An 18,449-nucleotide genomic window follows, 5' to 3' on the forward strand; every position below is an offset into this window, starting at 1 on the left:
GAATCTGAGTGCCTGGCATTAAAGGAGGATATTGATATAATAAGCATAACAGAAACTTGGTGGACCAATGATAATCAATGGGACACGGTAAAACCAGGGTACAAACTATAGAAGAATGACTGAGCGGGTTGCACGGGGGGGGGGGAGTGGCACTATATGAAAGAAAGCATAGAGTCAAACATAGTAAAAATCCTAAATAAATCAGACAATATCACAGAATCTCTATGGATAGAATGTCTATATGTGAACAGTAAGAGTATAGCGGTAGGAATTTACTACTGACCACATGACTAATGTGATGCTGACTGAACCCAGAATTACAGAAGCTACAAAAGCAGAAAACCCAATAAAAATGGGGTATTTCAACTATGCCCATATTGACTGGGAACATGTCACCTCACAACGGGATGCAGAAGTAAAATTTCTAGACACCATTAATGACTGCTTCTTGGAACAGCTAGCTCTGGACCCCAGAAGGGGAGAGGCAATTCTTGATTTAGTCCTAAGTGGTGCACAGGATCTGGTCTAAGAGGTGAATATAACTGAACCGATAGGTAATAGTGACCCTAATGTAAAATTTAACTTCATGGAGGGGGGAACACCAAAGAAACCCACCACAGTAGCATTTTACTTCAAAAAGAGCAATTACACAAAAACGAGGAGGCGAGTTACATGGAAATAAAAAAGAAAATGAGTGAAATGCCTGCAAGCTGCATGGAAACTTTTGGAAAACCACCGTAATTGAGGTTCAAACAATATGTCTACCCCCAAATTAAAAAATAGTAAGACCACCAAAAAAGGGCCACTGTGGCTAAGCAACACAGTAAAAGAGGCGGTTAGAGACAAGAAGACACGGTTTCAAAAGTGGAAGTCAAATTCTACTGAGGAAAATATCAAGGAACATAAACTCTGACAAGTGCAGTGTAAAAGTATAATTAGGCAGGCCAAAAATGAATTTGACAAGCAATTAGCCAAAGACTGGAAAACTAACAGCAATTTTTTATTTTTTTTAAGTATATCAGAAGCAGGATGGCTGCCAAACAATCAGTGGTTCCACAGGATGATCGAGATGCTAACGGAGCACTCAAGGAAGACAAGGTCATTGCAGAGAAACAAAAATTAATTATTTGCATCGGTCTTCACTGCAAAGTACATGAGGGAGATTCTCACACCTGAGCCAGTCTTTTTAGGTGAGAAATCTGAAAACCTGTCCCTGACTGAGGTGTCAATAGAGGAGGTTTTGGAATAAATTGATAAATTCAACAGTGATACGTCACCAGGACCAGATGGGATTCACCCAAGAGTTCTGAAGGAACTCATTTGTGAAATTGCAAAATACTACTAATTGCTACATATCCTATTGTTTAAATTAGCCTCTGTAACATTGATTTTTAAAAAGGGCCCCAGAGGCAATCCTGACATTTACAGGCCAGTAAGCCTAACTTCAGTACCAAGCAAATAAAGAATAGAATTTATCAGACACATAGATGAACACGACGTATACATGTGTTGGGAAGAGTCAACATGGCTTTTGAAAAGGGAAATCTTAGAAAAGAGACAACTAAGGAGGTATATCCCCTTCGCATAACACAAGAACCAGGGGTCACCCAATGAAATTAATAGGCAGCAGGTTTAAAACAAACACAAGGAAGTACTTCACACAATGCAGAATCAACCTATAGAACTTATTGCCAGGGAATGTTGTGAAAGTCAAAAGTATAATTGGGTCAAAAATAAGTTCTTGGAGGACAGGTCCATCAACGGCTATTCGCCAAGATGGTCAGAGACACAACCCCATGCCCTGGGTGTCCCTAAACCTCCATCTACCAGAAGCTGGGACTGGACAACAGGGGATGGATAAGTCAATAAATTGCCCTGTTCTATTCACTCCCCCTGAAGCATCTGGCAACGGCCACTGTTGGAAGATGAGCTACTGGGCTAGATGGACCGTGGATAGTTAGTTCTACATCCTGGTCTTTAGTGAATGGTTCCAAAGAAAAGCCACACTGAAATGGCAATATAGACGTGAAGCACAATAAATATAACTGGAAAATAACAACAAACATATCCCAGCCTGAATCCCTGGTGGATGAATGCAAACTTTATTGCTTCAGTTCGGCTCTTCTCTTACACATCCACCTGGTCTGCAAAGCCCTTTGTTTTAACATGGTGTCGTGATGTTACTTGACAGAATCTATTACTTTTATTGCATGGAGGATCAAATGGTCCCACTTTGTGCCTCATGCTGTAGTCCAGATGGGCGCCTTTCATCGTTGTACTGTACAGGGTTGGTCCTCTTGGTGTTTTCAGATGCTTGTGGCATTGCTGGCAGCTGAGATGTGTCTCTCCTGAAACGCGCCACAGCGAGGAAGCACAGAGCAAACTAAAATGCCGGTAGGAGATGACTTCTCTCTGTCTTGTTCATTGCAAGGCAGAGGGGGCCAGCTTCAGTGGGGCACAGGCCTCGTCCAGAGGGGCTCAATACCAAGGGAGCCCAGGCTTCTCCTGCTAATGGCCCCATCAGGGTAACTCCCAGGGCAGAATGGAACCGGGGCGCAATGTCTGTGAGCATCAGTGAGGACAAAGGCATGCCAGGGAAGCTGTGCCAGCTGAAGAGTTAACCCCTTAATGCCCAGCAGTGCTCTCACACGGCTGGTGCTCTGCAAAGCTTGACACACACCACTCGATCTCCCTCTGACCTCTGCTCCACTGGCTTCCTGATCCCCACCTCCTCTGCTGGCTGGCTCACTCCAGCCCTCCATTTTGGGGCTCCCCCAGGTCTGGGATGGGAGAAGAGGGCTATTGCTGTCTCCTCCTCTGCTTTTGACCCATTAGAGGTGCTGCCACAAGCCCTGATCTGCACAGTGCTTCGTGCCCAGGCATTCCCACGGCCTCCTGCTTTCCCCGGCGCAGGGTGCACTGCCTGGGGGATGGGCTGGACCCGGGCAGCTGACACTGCTGCCTCTGTTTTTGTCTACAAACCGCTCTCTCTCTGAGGCTCATAGGACTTCCCCTCCACTCCCTTCCCTGACATACTGAGCGCTCCCCCCCTTAGGTATTGTGGAGTTCACCCCCACGTCCCTACCCTCTGCCCCAACTTTGCCTGCTGAAACACTCCATGGATTTTGACATGTGACTGTTTCAGCCCCTCTCTGCACCACTACTGCCTGGTTACCGTCAAATGGCTGCTTTCCCCACTCTCCCCCTTCAACTAAACTCCTGCCACAGCCATTGCCTGGCCAGGAGCAGGGTTTTGCATCCCTGCCTGTACCTCCCATGCGCTTCGTTCCAGGCTGATGGGCACATGGTCCTCCCCTCCCCAGGGCTGGGGCTGTCAGAGCCAGGTAACCTCACTGTTATGTGTCCAATTTGTGTGGATGCCGTAGGGATACCCACAATTCCATTCAGCCTGCTGGGTGGTGGTGAGACTCAGAGTACAATAAAATACTTGTATGGGCAATGAGGGTTATGGGTTTTTTGTCTGTGTTTCAGTTCATTTCCTGCCTGCAGTTTTCCTGGCAGACCCGGCTGCCCATTTAAAGGAGGTCCAGTGCTGATGCAATAAGCTTGGGCCATTTCTGATCGCAACGTCTGATTAACACTTCTTGGACATCAAGCAACCCTCTCCCACCCCCCCCCCCGAGTTTCTTGCACCCCCTTTTGTAAAGCAGACAGTGCTGAGCAAGTTCCTGCCTTGGCTAGCACAGAAGATGCCCACCTGGCTGCAAAGGAGTTGTATTAATCCAGAGGAACCTGGTGGTGATGGATGAGCTACCTGGAGTTTTGTATGCTTGGGTGACTCCAACTTGCTCCTCCCCTGGGGGTGTATGTTTCTGTCCTTAATGTTCTGCGTCATATTTGAAGAAGAGACTCCTTTGCTGAGCTGGGGGATGCTGAAGACGAGATGGAGAGATGAACTGGGAGACTTCAGACCAGCATCTTGGCTCCTGTGTGGCGACCGATGGCCAGGCTCAGGTTAGCTGGGCATCTCAGCAAATCCTCCAGAGTTCTGCCAAGTGTCTTGACCCAGCCAGTGGGTCACTCTTCAGAGCCACTTCTGGCTATCCGCTGGAAGGTCCTTGAATGGCCCCTCAATGGAGGGCTGGGGTTCCAAGCCGGAGTGCATGATGGGAATGATGAGATCATCCATGTTTGGCATCACTAAAATTTTCTGAAAAAGGGAAATTGGACAAAATTAAAACCATGGCATTAAAAAAACCTTCAGAGGGACAAAGCTGGGAGCTCTGAAGGGCTGATTGGTACCTGTTGCTACTGTCCCACTGTGGCTTAGAACCTGGGATCCAGCTTATGATCAGCAGAGGTGTAATGGAGTGGCTAATGCATACATGCAGCTCTGCTGGCTGGATGCAGCACTCCCCGGTTTGTAAGGGCTTTTTCCCCCTGCCTAGTGGCTAAAGATCAATAAGAGCCGTAACCCAATGGAGCATCTCCTTCAGCTCACTGGGCAGAAGCCTGTTTTCGGATCAGTAGGTCCTGTTTCCCATGGCAGCAGATGTACGTGACCATAGATCTGACAAGACAAGAAGACGTGGCTTGTCCTTGCTGTGGTTGGCCATTCTTAAGTCAGGTTGGGTGCTGCTCAGGAAACTGGCAACAAGGAGTTCTCAAACCTCTGCACCTTCCTAGCTGGCTAAGAGACATTAAAATCCTAGCAGACCACGCTGGTGCAGGGGGCTTTGGGAACTTGCAGCAGATCTTTCCACCTAGGCCTTGCCAATGGTCTCCTGACCAGAAGCCTAAGAATAAAAGGTATATAGTAACAGGTCTAACAAGGGACACAAAAGAGAGAATAACTTGAAGGCATGTAGCACCTTCAAACTCCTGGAGATGCCTCTAGGAGCTGAACTTGGCTGAATGTCTTTGGGATGAGAATCAGCTGGTCGGCTCAGGAGCCAAGGCTGTCTCACCAGCGCCTTCTGGTTTTAGCTGGGTGGGGAATCCTATGAGAGCAGCTGCTCTTGGAGCACTTCATTGGTTTGAATCAAACCTCTAAAAAGTTTAACTCGTGTTTCTCAACTTTCCAAAGAGGCCCGAGTCCAGTTTGGTTTTGGCTCTCTCCAGATTGGCCTGAACCAAAACTTGGGCCTGAACATCACTGAATTTGGAGATGCCCAAACTCTATCTCCTTCTTTAAATGAATCAAAACCCTGGATCTAAACACTGCCCAAACTTGAGGTTTGCAACATCTGGCCCCAGAGTTTGCAGGCCCATCTTTACATTGTTTAGGTTCCAGTTGTCCCATCCTTGGTTCTGATCCATCCCCAGTGTGCTCATCATTTCTCTCCCAGTACTCTGGGAGCAGGTACCTGGAATTCATGCTGCAGCTTTCTCTCAATCCATTCCGTGATGTGGATGAAGGTGACTTCCCGCTCGCCCAACTTCGGGTGGACTTTCAGCTCCAGCTGGGGAGGGATTCGGAAGCTGTACCTGGAGGGGGAAGGAAGGAAGCAGAGACCATCACAAACTCCTTGTGCTCCTGCACACATGGCCTGGTGACAGGGGAGTGCAGTCTCTGTGGCCTATAAGCTGTTGGCCTCTGCTGACATTGCCAGTGAAAGGGCCACTTTGGGACACTTGTCCATTAGGAGGTGGGCTGAGACCCACTGAACAACCATCAGACCACAAGAGATTTTGGTCACTAGCATTACCTGGTGCTGGATTTGGATCCATGACCTAGATGGGAAAAGTGTGACGTGTCTGGCCCAATCCCCTGAGCAATCTAGTCCCTGTTTTGGGAGAATATTTCTGCCCATGTTGAGTTCCCTAATCCTAAATTTCAGGCCGAAACTCCCTGACCATGTTCCACTAAGCTCTGGGAAGTAGAAGCCGGGCTATGTGGCAAATCACCGCGTGGTGGGACACAAGGACTCTCCTACCAGATTCGGTCTGTCGGGGGTGGAGGAATGTTCACAGCCACGGTCCCGGCCAGCTCCTGGACTGCCACCGTCAGCAGCAGCGGCGTGTTGGACACCTCCTCGATCTTCTTCTTGATGAACTCGTTTCCAGTGGCCTTTTGGAAGTACTTGGACTTGGCGATCTTATCCACGAAGCGCAGGATCTTGCGGCTGGTGCTGTTGCCGCCGCCATGGCTAAGCAGGGGGATGAGGGGAGACAGCGTCAGCCTGCAAAAGGGGGCTGCTCCAAGGCGGGGTTAAGCGGGGGCCTCACCTCACTCGGTCCCCACCCCATTCATCCTGGGGGCACCTTTCGCTTCCTGTCAACCCCTCCCCCTCCGCGGTCTGTGACTCTGTGACATTCCTCCAGCAGGAACAAGCCACCCTTCTCCTTGGCTCCCAGGACATGGAAATCCATCCAGCAGGAGGTGCTGGGAGGTGTGAGCCTCGCACGCTCCTACGACTCTTCTCCTTCCCGATGAAGCTATTAGGGAAGACTTAGGAGACAATAACGTGCTTTTGCAGGGCGTCGGACTCAATGATCTAGCCAGCCAGCAGTCCCATGCTCATCGTGGGGTGTCTAGGGGCTGTGATCCCGAATGGCTCCCCGCAGGCAGGGCTAGCTGAGGAGCCCCTCTTCTGAGAGGGGGTTGTTTGACTGGGATGCGGGAAACCTGGGTCCTGACTCTGCCATGGCTTCACTGGGGGATCTTGGGCAAGTCACTTACCCGCTCTGTGCCTCAGTTTCCCCATCTGTGAAATGAGATGATGATCATGACCTCCTTTTTAAAGTGCTTTGAGATCTACTGAGGGAAAGTGCTATAGATGGGTTAGGGATTATTAGTATTTTATTAGTAATTATTTACCCTTCAGCAGGAGGGGGGACGATCCTCTCTCCCAGGGCTCCAGAAGGCTCTGCTGCAAGGACGTCTTCCTCGTCAGAGGAGCCGGCGCTGGAGGACTCTGCATCGCTGTCTGCCAGCAGGATCACCCGAGGTTTGGCCCTGCGAGCAAAGAGGGAGGGGGTGAGTCCCAGTGGGGGCCCTGGTGCTGTGGCACCCGCAGACTGCACGGGCCTGACCGCCAGCCAAGCCTTTACCCATGACTCTTTGTGTTAGCCCCCAACGTGCTGGTGCTGTCTCTGGTGTCAGACGGGCAGATGCCAGCAGCAAAGGCTGTTGGGGCTAATGGCACGAAGGCTAGTGCAGCCTCATGGTTCTGGTGTCTTCCCTCTAGCTCTGCAGCATGCGCCAGGTGCTTGGGAAGAGGCGCCGGTGGCAGGGACACACAGCAGGGTCACGTCTGTTTGTTATACTAGGATGAACATGGATGCAGCAGGGTGGCCTGGCCCTTTAAGGCTACAGGCCCAGGACAGCCTGTTCTCATTTTAAACCCAGACCCAAGGCGTGCTGGGACTTACAGTTTCCAGGACCACATGGAGTTGTAGGTCATTCTAGCCAGGCATGCTGGGTGGAGGAGGAAGCAGGATAAAAGCAGGATATAAGCAGATGTCTATCCCCCCAGGACAGAGAAGAGAGCAGGACATAGCAAAGTTTGGGGGTATGTGGGGTATGTGTGTGTGCGCGCGGATTTCTGTATAGAAAGAAGTATCTTGGAGGGCTTGCAGGCTTCTCTGCAAAGGGAAACAGAGAGAGAGGTCTTATCGTTCCCTGTAGACCTGCAGGAATCCTGGAGAAAGTGGGGGAGCAACTGGGGATTTGGGCACTGGCCTGCAGGGGAGATTGTGGGGGAGTGTGTGTGTTCTTTCTTTGGATCTGATTTGTCTGTTGGTTTTCCTGCAGATTCCTGTGAGGCAGAGCAGGGAGTGACTGGAGCAGGGTGGTCTGGTGACCCAGGGCGGACTGGGGGAGACTTCATTTGGACTCTCCTTACCCCAGCATGGGAGGAGTTTAATTTAGCTGTAGGATTATATTAAACTAAGAGCAAGAGGGAGAGGGGAAACTGAGGCAATGGCCATGCCTGATAGAGGAGAGGTAAGAACCTGCTACAATGGGGCTCTTCCGAGTCAGTTTCTAAGGTGAGGGGGGTTAGTGGGACTTGACAGATCCCTGGAGCTTGAGGTAGACAGTGGGACTTCCCAAGCTGTTATTAGGGGTGAGAGTTTGGGGATGGATGCCCAGCCAGGTCCCATTAAAGGGGGTCTGAAACTCTTACCCAGTGCTGTCTAAATGCAGGAGAGTCTGGGCAGCTGGCTGGCTTGGGGACTCCAGAGCCATCTCCCATGCAGGCTGCCCCAGCTGGGCTGATCTCATAGGAGTTCTTCATAGTGCTCGCTGGGTTTGCCAGTAGATGGTGACCCCAGCTGAGGCCAAACAGATCATCCTGGCATCATGCCTTGATCTCTCTTATTGCATGGCTTGTGCTGATAGCTGTGGCATGATCAATGCCCACCCTGCTGCCCCTGAGCTGTGAAGTTCAACCCCTTTCCCTGCAGGCAGCATTGTTCTCTATTTAAGTCCTTTACCAAGGGATCTCGGCTTTAACTCCCCTTTAAGAAGAAATAGCCTGGTGACACTGACCTACATGCAGTGTCAAGCTGGGGAGGAGTTTGCAGGGGGAATGCAGCCTGCCAGCCTAGTGTCCCCCTTAGAGCAGTACTGGGGGAGGCAAAGGTTGACACCACGCCTTCCAGAGCGTATTCTTAAAATGTGGCTAATTAAGGAGGCTTGTCGCTATCTTTCCTGTGTCAGATCAATCCCATCTCCTTGCCAGGGCAGAGTGGTTCTGTGAGGTGAGGGATTTGGAGTGGTAGGGAGGCAGGGCAATGCACATATTGCAATCCAAGCCACGTAGAGTCATCTTGGTTCTGAGGTATCGGAAATACAGTGAAGCAAAGAGCTTTGGCTCCAGTTGCAGAAAGATTTAATGCATCCATGAGCGGACGTTAAAGCTTCATTGAGCTGCTTTCTCTCCATTCCCCGAGCGTGGTTTTCTCCATTCATCCAGCCCTGGCCTCTCCATTCCGTACCTCCCCTCCCTGTGGCTGGTGCAAAAGCCTTCCTCCTCTGCAGCACCTGCCAACTGGAACAGCCTCCCTGGATCCTCTGGATCCTCATCACTCTCCATCCCCTTTCAAATCACAGGTGAAAACGTATGAGGCCTAGCTGAGCCCCAGTGTAAGTGGGTGCACATCCAGGAATTTCACTGTGGGAGCTGTGCCAGGGCTGAATTTGGCCTGATCTTCTCACCTTTGCTGTATCTTGTGAGAGACAGAACCTCTGAATCTCTCTCCTTGTGCTATTTGTGATTTATCTCCGTAAAGCACTATGGGGATGTGCAGATGATCCCTGGCAGAATATCCCCGCCCTGCTGGGATGTACAGCTTTCCAGTATCCGCATCTGCAAAAGCTGCAACAAAGCAGGAGTGACCGGCCTTAAAGTCAAATGCTACCCCTGGATCCTTAAAATGCAGCCCCTGGCCACCTCCTGCCTGTGCAAAGCCAATCAGCTGCTGGGCCTTAGCACTGGTGAACTCGAACCATGAGCAATTTCTCTTCCTGCACCAAGGGAGACAGAAGCGAGCAATTATTATGGCTCTGTGCATTTACCCAGGTTGAAAACAAAATTGGAAGCAAGGTAGGTGAACATCTGGGCTCTTGGCAAGCAAACAAAGCAGCCCCACATGTGACAAAGATCCTGGTGCTGACCAAAACTCCCATCATCTTCCATCAGAAGACTGATCCAGGAGAGGATTCTTGTTACAACCTGCAATTCCAGCTCTGGGCTGACACCAGACAGATCTACCTCTTTGCTCCAGACCCCTCCTCCTCCTGGTCCAAACAAAGATCTCAGCCTGTCTCTCTGACGTGTCCTTGGTGATGTCTAGCTGTCAGCTCAAGCTCAATGTGGCTAAAACAGCGCTCTTAATCTGTCCCCCTCAAATTCCCCCTTGCAGATCCTTTCTCGATCACTGTGACAACACCACCATCCTGCCTCTGACTCGGATCTCTCTCTAGGTCTCGCATCCAGGCTGTGTCTAAGTCTTGCAGATTGTTTTACATACGGGTAAGATGTAGCCTTTCCCTATCCATCCACACAGCTAAACCTCTCAGCCAACATCTCATCTCTCTCATCTCAGTTACTGCAGCATCCTGCTCTCTGGTCTTGAGAAATGCTAGCCTGTCTAGCTAATAGCTATTCAGAATGCTGCTGAAAAAGATCAGTCTCCTAACCTATTGCTTTGACCATCATCCATCCGCTGGTCCTGCATCAAGCAGGAGCTGCTTGTCTTCATTTTCAAGGCCCTTCCCAGTCAACCCTCACCCTAACTAGGATCTCACACTTGCTACTGAGATGTCAGCTCCCACCTCCGATCTGCCCATGATTCCAGCCTCCATCACCTACTCGTTACTTTTTCAAACAAGCACCTTCATGCTTTCTCCCATCACGTCTGGAAGAAGCTCCCTGTAAAACACCCACAAAGCTACCTCATAGCCCTCCTTGGATGCTCCTCCAACTCTCCTTTGCTGCTGAATGTCTTCAAAAACTTGACAATGGTTCCGCCTCCGAGACGACTGCCTATCATGCTGACCAGTCTTGTCTCGTGTACCCCTCTCTGTATCCATCCGTCTTCTCTTGTCCTAGATTGGGAGTTGGTTGGGGGCAGGCAAAGTCTTTTTGTTCAGTCTGTACAGCGCCTAGCGCAAAGGGGTGCTGGTCTATGACATTTCAATCTATTATTTACAAGATGAACAAGAATTCATTGGTTCCTTTCCTCCTAGGAAATGTAAAAGCAAGGGCAAGAACAGGGCCTGCTGCTGAAGGATGCTGGGTACCCTCACTGGTCATGGACTCCATGGTGTGAGGGCTCGCAGCATAGCAGCCACACTTGGTAAGGCCAGGTCTCCCTTTAACTTACTCAGGGAGCCCCTATCTTGCATCATGGGGCCGAATGAGAGGATGTTTGCCAGATCAATGCACCTCTCGCTGCAGTCACCTGTCACCCAGTTCTCCCTAGCCGGCAGAGGGAGCAGGGAGTCAGGTGGATAATTCTCTAGGCGAGCCGTGCACACCACAGTGTCTCCATAGCAGAAGCAGGTGCTCGAGTGGCGGGCTGAGCCCTGAGCCCCAGCTCACATTCTGGCCCGGAATGGCTCCATTAAAAAGTCAGAGCAACTAATGATCTGTCAGCAAATATATGGCCGAACAAAGCGGAGTGCTCCAGGATCAGGGATGAGAGTCTGGCCTCATCAGACATCAGCTGCTAATGGACAGTAAATGGCAATAGATCCCCGGTCCATTCTGCGTCAGCTAGACAGTGCTAAGTAACAACACAGGCAGTTTCTCCAAAAGGCAGAAGAAAACCCATTCCCGTAACTTGTAAATAAGCCAATGACGGGTCCAGCAATTTGTACAAGTGTTTCAAACAACAAAATTCTTCCAATGGTGCTAACTACAATCCCAGCAGATCACTCTCTGATGAATAGGTGAAGGTTTGCAACATGCTCCTGAGAAGGAGTGCCATGTGTATGTGATTAGTATGATTCATTTGCACTATCGTTACAAGCAGTTGACAGCCTTGTTCACGGCTGGTCAAGTACAGCTAAAGGCCAGGCTAGTGCAAGTTTCCTCCACTCCATTGTCTCAGAGACAAGACCATGTAAGTGAGCTACAGCAGATCCAGTTCCTGTGCTTAACCAGCCCTTGGCTTCTCAGCTAGCTTTGCTGGCTGCATTGTGAACACAAGTCCACCAGGAGCTAGACCAAGAACCACCATCTTATTTCATATACTTCCAGATGGTAAGAAGAGCACTAGCAACCTTGAGTTGCATTTGAACCCAAGAGGGAGAGGCCAGAGAAGAGAAGACTGAGGGGGAACATGATAACAGTTTTCAAGTACATAAAAGGTTGTTACAAGGAAGAGAGAGAAAAAATGTTCTTCTTAATCTCTGAGGCTAGGACAAGAAGCAACGGGCTTAAATTGCAGCAAGGGAGGTTTAGGTTGGACATTAGGAGAAACTTCCTAACTGTCAGGGTGGTTAGGCACTGGAATAAATTGCCCAGGGAGGTTGTGGAATCTCCATCATTGGGGATTTTTAAGAGCAGGTTGGACAAACACCTGTTAGGGATGGTCTAGATAATACTTAGTCCTGCCATGAGTGCAGGGGACTGGACTAGATGACCTCTTGAGGTCCTTCCAATCCTATGATTCTATGACGTTGGTCTCCCTGATCCGGTGAAGCAGACTTCTTTTGAAGAGCAGGACGCAGAATGGAGCCAACAGCCTCGTTCCTTCTATGCTTGTCTTTTCCCCTGCTCTTTATGTTATCTGGAGTAACTCAGAATTCATCCACTTCTGGGCTGTCCCCTCTCCTCGCCTAAAGCTGGTCATGTTACGAAAGGTTTAACTTTCCAGCCCATCTGTGCTTTCAACAGAGCCCAGTTAAATGGAGAATGAGGCCAGGGGCTCTGTGCCCAGGAGCAGGGTGGGAAATAACACCAGGCCATGAGAACATTCACAGCTCCAGACAGAACGTTTTGTCCTGATTTAAAAAAACCCCAAAGCGGCACATGGGGAGGGGGGAGATTTTTGTTTTGATCACCAATAAAATGATTAGAGATTAGTCCGGAATGCAGCTGTCAGCTAACTCGGAGCACAAGCTGTCATGACAAACAAGCCACAAACACACGCTCTTCTTATCTTTTTATTTTATTAATGACTCTTTCCTAGAACTAACTTCCCAGCTGTCTCCATCCTGCTGAGACAAATGGAAAATATTCAGCACAGATGGCTTGATAAAACCCTCCAAATGGAGTTGATTTTCATTCGACTTATTCTTCTGCCCCAGCTGATATATATGACTCTGGACAGCCTCCACTATCAGACACCTTGTCCCATTGCTCTGGAATAATCAAGTTCTTCTAGATGCTGCTTCAGATCAAGACTGACCAGGTTCCGTCTGATTAGAGCATGGAGTTAAATTCCATTTGCCCTGTGCCACCAGGCAGGGAGGCGAGCTGTAGAGTGCAGCTATGCTGCCCGCAGAGCCCTGTGAGGTGCCCTTCAGACCCATGATTTGCAGACCTCACTGAATTATAAAGCCCTTTCTGTTCAGTGTAGAGACAGAACAATGGAGTGTCCTGGATGCCTTGAATTAATACACAAAGGGCTTCATATTCTCGTCCAGACTCAGTGCTCCTACTGAGCATGGCTACAGAACCGACTATCCTTCCTCCTGGAGAAATGGTGGGACCAGGGTTTCCTCCCCACTGAGGTCACAGGAGTGAAGGCCCAGTAATGCTTTAGGTGACCTTACCCTTCCCCACCAGCAGCCGTCTTGCCCACTCTCCTCCCACCAATGCCTCTTTCCCCAGCTTGCACAAGTTCATCTTTGTCTCCAGTGTCATCTGTAGGGAGCCGTTGTAGATGACTCCTTCCACGTCCACCCAAAGCCCTGCAGAGAGGACAGGATGCAGGTGACCCATGGTCCCATGAGTCTGTGGTGTCTGGGAGGATGCATAGGTGCCTGCTACAAAGCCTGGTTTGAGAGCTGGTATCGCATAGGCAGTACCAGCATCCCACGCTGGCCTCATTCCTTATTCCTGACCCGGCTGGAATCACCTTTTGGAGGAGAGGGAAGCTCAGCGTCTATCTATCCAGCCTTCCCTCCCTCAGCCCCGTCGTGCCTGCCTCCCGATTCATGACCCATTCTGTCCCTTGGCTGCTCTGCTTGAGTTCCCTGTGGAACTGGGCTCCCGTCACTGACGCTCTCACTCGCGCAGGCCCCTGGAGAGCCATCAGAGGATAATGGCCTTTAGTCACGACTCTAGATGCGAACGGGTTGACACAGAGTCCTCGAACCACAGGAATCTGTGGACTTTACCCCGTTCAATCAACCACCCTGGCCTTGGCTGGGTAGCAGCTTCCTTGCTGCTTCCATCATAGAAGAAGGCTGCTCTGGAGGCAATGCCCTAGGCTGAGAGGCAGGAGGTGCTGGGTTCAATTCCTAGCTTAGCCACTGTCTCCTGGGGTGAGTCACTGAATCTCTCTGGGCCCCACCTGTGAAATGGGGTTGAGAAACAATTGCTTTCTCCCACCTTCTGCACGAGTGCGTGCGTGTTTGTGTGTGTGTGTGCGCACAAGCACATACAACCTCTAGCATTGTGGGAACCCAATCGTGGTTGAGGCCTTTATCCGGGCATTAATAATGCAGGATCCCTGTTCCACACATTGGGAAATGCAGCAGGTTCTTGTGCCACCCGTAGCAAGGACTCCACTGCACTGCCCTGGCTTCTGGCTGCACAGAGCAATTATTACTATACCAAGTGGGCCGCTGGCAGCAGGAAGATGGCTTTGTTTGAAGGCTCAGCGTGGCCCCTTTATTTCCCCCTCCTCTGTTCCCTTTACACTGGCCTCTACAAGCAGGCTGAGAGAGAACCGTGCGTGAATGTTTTGAGCCCGTGCGGGCTCTCCCCCGCTTTATCTGAGGCTACACAGCTGGAATGGAGACTGAGGTGCTGGTGGGAGATCTGGAGGGATGCAAGGGGACATGCATGAGTGAGAGGGGGATATACACACGCTTGATTGCTCCATGATGAGGAGTCTGGCAAACAGTGTGTGGGATGAATATTAATCCAGTGTCTCCATTGAGTGGCTCTTGGGGGGGATGACCTTTCTGAGAGGGGGATGACTGGAGACATGGGAGGGTTAATGTGCTGTCACAGCTGGGTTGTGGGATGCCTAGGACAGAGAAAGACAGGTGCCACTGTCTAGGGGATCCAGAGGCATCTGCCCCAAATGCACTCCATTTGGGGGTAGGGTTTGTGACCTTCCATAAGACCTTGTTCCAAGCTGTGCTTCACTGTGAGTGGCTAACCCCTCTGCTACCCTCAGGCTGGTTGCCATGTGAGTCTCCAAATGGAAGAAAGTGGGTGTGGGCGTGGAAGCACTGGCTGTGGTGCCCGAAGGGTTAATCTGGCTTAATTCCCGTGCCCTGTCTGCCTTTCTCCACACCTGGCCCCACCCCATGCTCTCTCCTCTACTCCAAGCCTTCTCTTTCACTGTCCCTGATGCAATCCTGGACTTTTCTGCCCCTTGACATGCTTCTTCCTTTCCCCTAGGAGGCTGCCAACTTGCCATTCCCCCAGGGCTTCCCTGGGATGACACTTGGCAGCGTTGACAACTGCCCTTCCCCATCCTCCCATTGCAATGGCCCCCGCAGGGAAGGGGCCGAATGCAGGGGGTTGGTTTTGGGTGTTTTACTTGCCCTGTTTTCCTATCACGGCGAGGAGCTATCACTGTCCAGGGGGGGCGGGGCTCTCACTGTCCAGGAACCTAGTGTATAGCACCCCCGGTTATAACCCTCCAGTTCAGAGTGGCCCCCATTTGTAGCTGTCTCAGTTTGGTTTGAATGCCCACTTTGGGTTTTCTTTTGTCAGTCAATTAATGATGGAGGAAGGTTCTGGATCGACAGCACTGGAGATCAGAAGCCAGAGCACAGGGAAGCCCTGGGCAGCAACAGTGCAAGCTTTTCCCTTACAGCCCCACCAATGTGTTGCCACCCTGACCCGGAGGGATCCCTCCTAAGAGTGACAACAGAGGTCAGTCTCCATGGAATACTGAACTGTAGGATAATCTGGTTGTGGGTGCATTAGCAATGCCATAGGGCCAGATCCAAAGCTCACGGAAGTCAGTGTAAAGCTCCCATTGGGAGTCTTTGGATGAGGCAGGCAGGGCCATCACTGTGGTGGAACCAAGCTCGTCTCAGATAGTTGCCACCAAGTAACTTCTACAGACTTGTTGCTCTAAAATGGTCTTTGTCCGTGGCTGATGGGCACAAAGTCTGGTCAGTTTTCCACGGGGGTGCTTTAATCTTCCCAAAACATGTTTTAAAAAATAAAGTCTTGAGCCTAGTTCCTACGTTAATGCAAAGTGACGGGGGCTAAGGCCTGGTGCGAATGCACTGAATGGGCGGGTGTGGGGGATGCTATTGGACTCTTACCTCGGTTATCAATGATCGGACTGGAGGCACTGAGAACGAGGGGGATGGATGTCCCCATGTCCAGCTCGGTGAGCGTGAGCTCATTCATAAAGTACGGGAGCTAGGTTGGAGCGAGAACAAATGAGAGCGATTAAACCCAATCTCCTTCCAAGCAGATGCAGAAGGGAAGCTGCTTATCATTAATCAGAAATCAGAAACGAGGCTACTGGGCTGTTTAAAGAGGCTCTGGCTGAGCTGTCCAGCCAGGATATGGGGCCATCTCGACAAAGCCGTCAAAGTAGGATGAGCATTATTCCAGCAGTAGAAATGAGAGCTGGGTAAGATCTACTGGGTCCATCCCCCAAAGCCCTATGAAAGACTGTTCTTGATGACAGTTGGTTTCTGTAGGTGTTGTAACTGTTACGTTTTTCTGCGTCCCAAACAATTCTCCAAACAAACTGTGCTCCAATCTAGCTTTTTTTTTTTTATTATTATTTTAAAGCCATCTCCATCTCACAGGAATAGACTTGCTGGATCCCTGGGGTTAAATTTTTAATTAAAAATGTCATTAAAACTGGACAACTCATAACCCAGTGAAGACAGACCTTGGGGAGGGCAGAGTAGGAGAACACTTTAAGAGAAGGGCTCTCCAGAATGTCTGAACTTGTACCCCGGCTAATACATGCTGCTTGTCTAAGGGCTTCCTGCTCCATCCTTGCTGGCTTAATGGATGGAGCGTAAGCGTCTCCAAGCACTGAAAGAATCTTACTGCTCATGGAAGGTCCAGTACGAGGCCCCTTCCAAAACCAATCTACTTGAAACCCTTTCTAACTGGTTTCAGATGGGCACATTTCCCATTGTGCCTTGTCCCTGCCCTGGAGGGAGGCCCTCTGGGGGATGGGGGGAGAGGAGATTACCATCTCTGTGGCCCAATTTATCCTTGGCTCTCTCAGCAAGGAGGCCAGCAAAGCAGCCCATTGTGCTATGTGCTTTTGTGGTATGGATGCCTGTCCCACTAAGAACTGATCTGAGACCAGCTTGTGCCCAAAGGCAACCAGAGCCAGCAGCAAATGGCTTTCCGTCACTGCTGTCCCAGGCTGAGTTTGAATAAATGCTTCCCAACTGCGCTGTTAATTCATAATTATAAAGCCAGAAGGGGCCATTGGGATCATCTTGTCTGACCTTCTGCATAGCACAGGCCACAGGACTGCCCTGAATTGATGTGAGCTAGCGTGTGTCTTTGAGAAAAGCATCCAATCTTGATTTTAAAAGATTCCAAAAATGTATTCCTCATTCCCTAATAAACCCTTTAACTTTAATGATGAACCTGGATCGTAAGTTTTCCCACCAATGAAATATTGAGAAAGCTGGGCACATGAATCACCAGTTCACAGAGCATCAGTTAAGTCTTTGGTCCATATGTCAGGCTTGATTGCATGTATAACTTGACTGCCAAATCCTGTTCCCATCAAAGTCAATGGCAAAACTCCACTGACTTTAGTGAAGGACTTGGTCCATATGGTCCTAAAGGCAACTTGATGGATGCATCACACTTGCATCACAATGCTCTGAAAAATACCAGAGCCTGGACTTTCTCTTCAAGTCCTATTTCCCAGCCAATGAGACGGGTGGAACACCATGAGGTTCTTCTGCAAGGGAAAACAAGGATCCATAGCGTCTCACCTTGATTTTGCTTAACTTCTTCTGGATCTTGTTTGACACTTGGTCCATCCAATATTTCTCCCTCAAGAAGTCCCAGAAGATTCGCCCAACCAGTGCATTCATCCAAGCCATGGACAGTTCACTGCTGCCATTCATGTCCCTGAGGAACTTAAAAAAGAGCGAGCGAGCGAGAAATAAGAATGGCCACGTATACGCTACAGAATGAATGAGACCCACAAATGCCAAAGGGTAATGTAAGTATCAGATCAAATTAGTGTACAGTAGTATCCCTGACACTCACATACTATATTTAGAAAAGACTATATATATATAAACATATCCCCAAAGGACCTGATCCCCAGGGCCGCAGCACGGAAGGTGGAGAGCAATGAGGAAACCGGCCTGTAGTAACTAAATATACTGTACATGTGAGACGGACACAACTATAGGCACAGGCATGTAGTGTGGTCTAGTGGTTACAGTAGGGGAGTGGTCACAGAAGAGGCTTGGAATCAAGTCCCATCTTGGCCTCTCTGTATCTCAGTTTCCCCATCTATAAAACAGTGAGGAAGGAGATGAGATTCATGCACTTTTCTAAATCACTGTATAAGGGAAAAGGATGGTGAGGATGATGATAACTTGCAGGTGCTTCCCATTTACAGTCATGAGATCATGGGCTGAATAAACTCCGAGACTGAAGGCCCAGGTGCTTCTGGCAAATACCCAGACTGAAAATCTGGCCGAAAGTTGTGATCTCACTACACTTCCAACCCAAAGAGGCTCACAGATGCATCGAGACTTTCAGGTGCTTTTCTGAAAAGCCCTGCCAATCTTATGGGGTTTGCCTGTCAAGGGACTCTGATTCATTATTGCTATTAGAAAAGGAAGACTTGTGGCACCTTAGAGACTAACACATTTATTTGAGCATAAG

The 18,449-nt window shown here is 49.8% G+C and overlaps 1 protein-coding gene across 2 annotated transcripts in view; it reads right to left on the reverse strand.

Annotated features, from left to right (window-relative positions):
* Positions 1 to 3,265: 3,265 nt before the first annotated feature.
* The window catches only part of LOC119862686 (testis-expressed protein 2-like), a 39,155-nt gene continuing 23,971 nt past the window's right edge, over positions 3,266 to 18,449 (reverse strand). Inside the window, exons 6-13 of one of the 2 annotated variants that reach the window (XM_043493941.1) lie at positions 17,540 to 17,686; positions 15,878 to 15,977; positions 13,188 to 13,330; positions 9,696 to 9,700; positions 6,782 to 6,919; positions 5,898 to 6,110; positions 5,328 to 5,448; positions 3,266 to 4,171 (exon numbers count right to left, since the gene is read on the reverse strand). In XM_043493941.1, the coding sequence (XP_043349876.1) occupies positions 4,046 to 4,171; positions 5,328 to 5,448; positions 5,898 to 6,110; positions 6,782 to 6,919; positions 9,696 to 9,700; positions 13,188 to 13,330; positions 15,878 to 15,977; positions 17,540 to 17,686 (993 nt within the window). In that variant the 3' untranslated portion in view covers positions 3,266 to 4,045. Of the gene's footprint in view, positions 4,172 to 5,327; positions 5,449 to 5,897; positions 6,111 to 6,781; positions 6,920 to 9,695; positions 9,701 to 13,187; positions 13,331 to 15,877; positions 15,978 to 17,539; positions 17,687 to 18,449 lie in introns of those variants that run through there. The other variant, XM_043493940.1, reaches the window with a different exon arrangement.

The sequence above is a fragment of the Dermochelys coriacea genome, chromosome 10 (genome assembly GCF_009764565.3).
Source record: "Dermochelys coriacea isolate rDerCor1 chromosome 10, rDerCor1.pri.v4, whole genome shotgun sequence".
Classification (NCBI taxonomy): domain Eukaryota; kingdom Metazoa; phylum Chordata; order Testudines; family Dermochelyidae; genus Dermochelys; species Dermochelys coriacea.